The sequence below is a fragment of the Dermacentor silvarum genome, chromosome 11 (assembly GCF_013339745.2).
Source record: "Dermacentor silvarum isolate Dsil-2018 chromosome 11, BIME_Dsil_1.4, whole genome shotgun sequence".
Taxonomy (NCBI): domain Eukaryota; kingdom Metazoa; phylum Arthropoda; class Arachnida; order Ixodida; family Ixodidae; genus Dermacentor; species Dermacentor silvarum.
Genome location: NC_051164.1, coordinates 85,239,587 through 85,242,497, shown reverse-complemented (window position 1 = coordinate 85,242,497; position 2,911 = coordinate 85,239,587). Strand labels below are relative to the sequence as shown.

The following is a 2,911-nucleotide window of genomic DNA, read 5'->3' as shown; positions in this document are numbered from 1 at the left end:
ACAAAGCAGCCGCTTCGCCCTTTAACGTACACGGTGCACCTCAGACTCGCGAAAATATCCGGCAGTTACTCACTTTTTCGTCACTTCATGGCGTCAAAGCAATAATAGTACAATAGCATTTCGACGCTCAGTACCACTACGGTCACACGGTAACGCAACCAAATACCTAACCAACTTACGATTTAATGCTAACAACGCCAGAGCAGACAAAACACACTTTCGAAAGTGCGCGCCCCTATCGCCATTGCACTTGTAGCGCCGGAAGCCGCCAGAAGAGGGTGCTGCGGTCTCTTTACCTGTAAAGTCCCTAAAAAAATTTTTTTAGGGACTTTATTTACCTGTTTCGGTATCCGGTTGAAAAAAAAAAGAGAGAGAGAGAGAGAGCATTACTCTTAGTTTGAAACTAAAAAAATTATACCTACTTATTACGCTTACCTTACAAATACAATTCATTTTTTAATGCGCTCGCTGGCAGACAAACGAGTGGAATGCTGAGTCGCTCCTCTGGTTCGTCATTTCCGGCACAACGATGGCGGCGACCATGCGTGGCAGAGACAGAGCGATGCCGTGTTGTACCTCCCGCGAGATGGTTTCCCACGTAATTTTAGCGCTGCTACTCGTCTCAGCGCGGTGTCTAGCGGACGATAGTATTAGAGTTTCCAGGCCTCGCGGTGTCGCACTTAAACGTAAGTATCCTTGTCACGTTTGTTTTCATCTCTTTAGCGACGCGACGGTCTTTTTTTGTGCGCAACCCACCAGCCTCTCCTCCACCGCCGCTCAGCTGTGATCCGACCGGCATGTGCAACTCCCCTGTAAAACGACGCACACACACATTTTACCAATCGCATTTCGCAGGAATGAGCTAAAACTGAAGCACCTGTGAGTTAGAAGGAAGTAAAACCTCGTTCGACCGCCTGAAAAATCAAGTGCCGGCTTCGCCTTTCGGCTCATGCTCGCTGCCCCCTTCTCGTCATGTCTGCGGTTGATAACGTCGCACAATTTATTATCGCCCCGTCGTAAAGGACCGGTAAATGCACTGTTTGCTGACTCCTCTCTCTCCGTGCGCTTTGCAGATGCGTCTTTATACGACCGCACAAGAAATTTCACGTGCTTCGACGGCAAGAGGGGACGTCGAGTTTTTTATGGTGAACGACGACTATTGTGACTGTGATGACGGCTCCGACGAACCAGGTGAGAAGCTTTTTCTTCGTAAATTGTGAGCACGCTCAAGGTGGTCATTAAATTGAAAATCCGCCGTGCTTTGTTTGTACTGGGCGAGTCGTAGAAAAAGCTCCCGTCCCACCCGACTGCTATTGTAAACGTTGCCATTAAAGCTACTGTATTGCGCTCGAAAACTTCGTCCACGAAAGGACCTCGCTTTTCGGCATCCGTCGTAAATATTTACATATTTTTGTTTTATCTGCGCCCTTCTTAAATACTGATAGTTTTGCGTGTTTGTAGGGCCACATGTTTGGATACGTCAACAGGCGCGCCTGCATCGCTTGTGCGTCTAATGCTTATGTAAGATTAAAGGTTTCAGTCAGTTTAGAGACACGCATGTCTGCTTTAGCATTTATCAGCCTCTCTTGCGCCTTAAACATAGGTTCGCTAGTGAACATGGATGAAGGACCCGATACAGATTTCGCAATCACCCGTGGAATGTATGGTTCGAATCATACTTGTAGCATGCCTGTTGTAGATGCTTTGTGAAGGATATAAGATGCTTTCCGCCAAGTGCGTCGTGCTAATACCTCTAGCACTGCTAGCTGTTTTTTTTATTTGTGCGCGTGCGTAGATAACATTAAATTGCGAGCATGCCACCGATGCAACTTTTCAATAACCCATGTGTGCATTATTGAAGTGAATATTATAAGAACGCACTGCCCACGTTTTTCATTTTGATTTGTCATGTTTGCGCTTATTCTGAAGCAGTTTTGGTACGGGCTAGTTAGTATTCCATTCCAAACATGACTTACAGTGCATACATAGACAACGGAACAGCACGAATGAAGAAAGACGAGCGCTTGAATTTCGTCATTCTTGCGGTCCCTTTGTCTATGTATGTACTATAAGTCACCCGCCGTGTTGCTCAGTGGTATGGTGTGGGCTGCTGAGCACGGTCGCGGGATCGAATCCCGGCCCACGGCTGCCGCATTTCCGATGGGGGCAAATGCGAAAAACCCCCGTGTACTTAGATTTAGGTGCACGTAAAGAACCCCAGGTGGTCCAAATTTCGGAGTCCCTCACTACGGCGTGCCTCATAATCAGAACTGGTTTTGGCACGTAAACCCCATAATTCATTCGTACTATAAGTCTTGTTGCCTTATTGCCGCCACGGTCCTTTCTGTGAATGAAGCAGAAAGGACGATGAATGTGCCTGGCTTTGTGTCAGAAGAGGTTTTTTGCAGGACCCTCCAGCTGGCAGCCGCCAGTCGCTGAGAAGAGTGCACGTCTTCTTTCTTTCTCGCATCTTTCAGCAGGAAGGAATTTACATTCACTGTTTGAATTGGTCCTATAACATCATTTAGCATACAGAAATGAAAATACCAGTGAGCACAGGCCTCGGGAAAGCACCTGAGATTATAATAAAGCAGGCGATGCAGGATCTCCAGACCACCGAAGGGGCAGTGGGGGGATCAAAACTGGGACCAGTTAGAGTTCCAGCTTTGATGTCCTTATTGCCCCCTTTGGGGACCAGTAGGTGCTGCCAAAGCATACTAAATAGGTCTGTTCGATTTTCCTGCACCACCTGAGACATTTCACAAGGTCCTGCACCCTGCCATTTGATTCGTCACTGCAGCAATGGTGCCCTCTGAAGCATGCCGTTCATTTCAAAGGTGCAGGGCTGGTTCACGATTTTTTCTGCACCCTTCGTACTGTCGGTGCGGACTTGGTGAGTTGTACACATGCG

At 47.5% G+C, this 2,911-nt stretch overlaps 1 protein-coding gene across 2 annotated transcripts in view; it reads left to right on the top strand.

The window, feature by feature from the left end:
• Window positions 1-512: 512 nt before the first annotated feature.
• The window catches only part of LOC119433790 (glucosidase 2 subunit beta), a 45,394-nt gene continuing 42,995 nt past the window's right edge, over window positions 513-2,911 (top strand). The window contains exons 1-2 of one of the 2 annotated variants that reach the window (XM_049659383.1): window positions 513-686; window positions 1,074-1,191. In XM_049659383.1, coding sequence (XP_049515340.1) covers window positions 1,074-1,191 — 118 coding nt within the window. In that variant the 5' untranslated portion in view covers window positions 513-686. The remainder of the gene's footprint in view (window positions 687-1,073; window positions 1,192-2,911) is intronic. The other variant, XM_049659381.1, reaches the window with a different exon arrangement.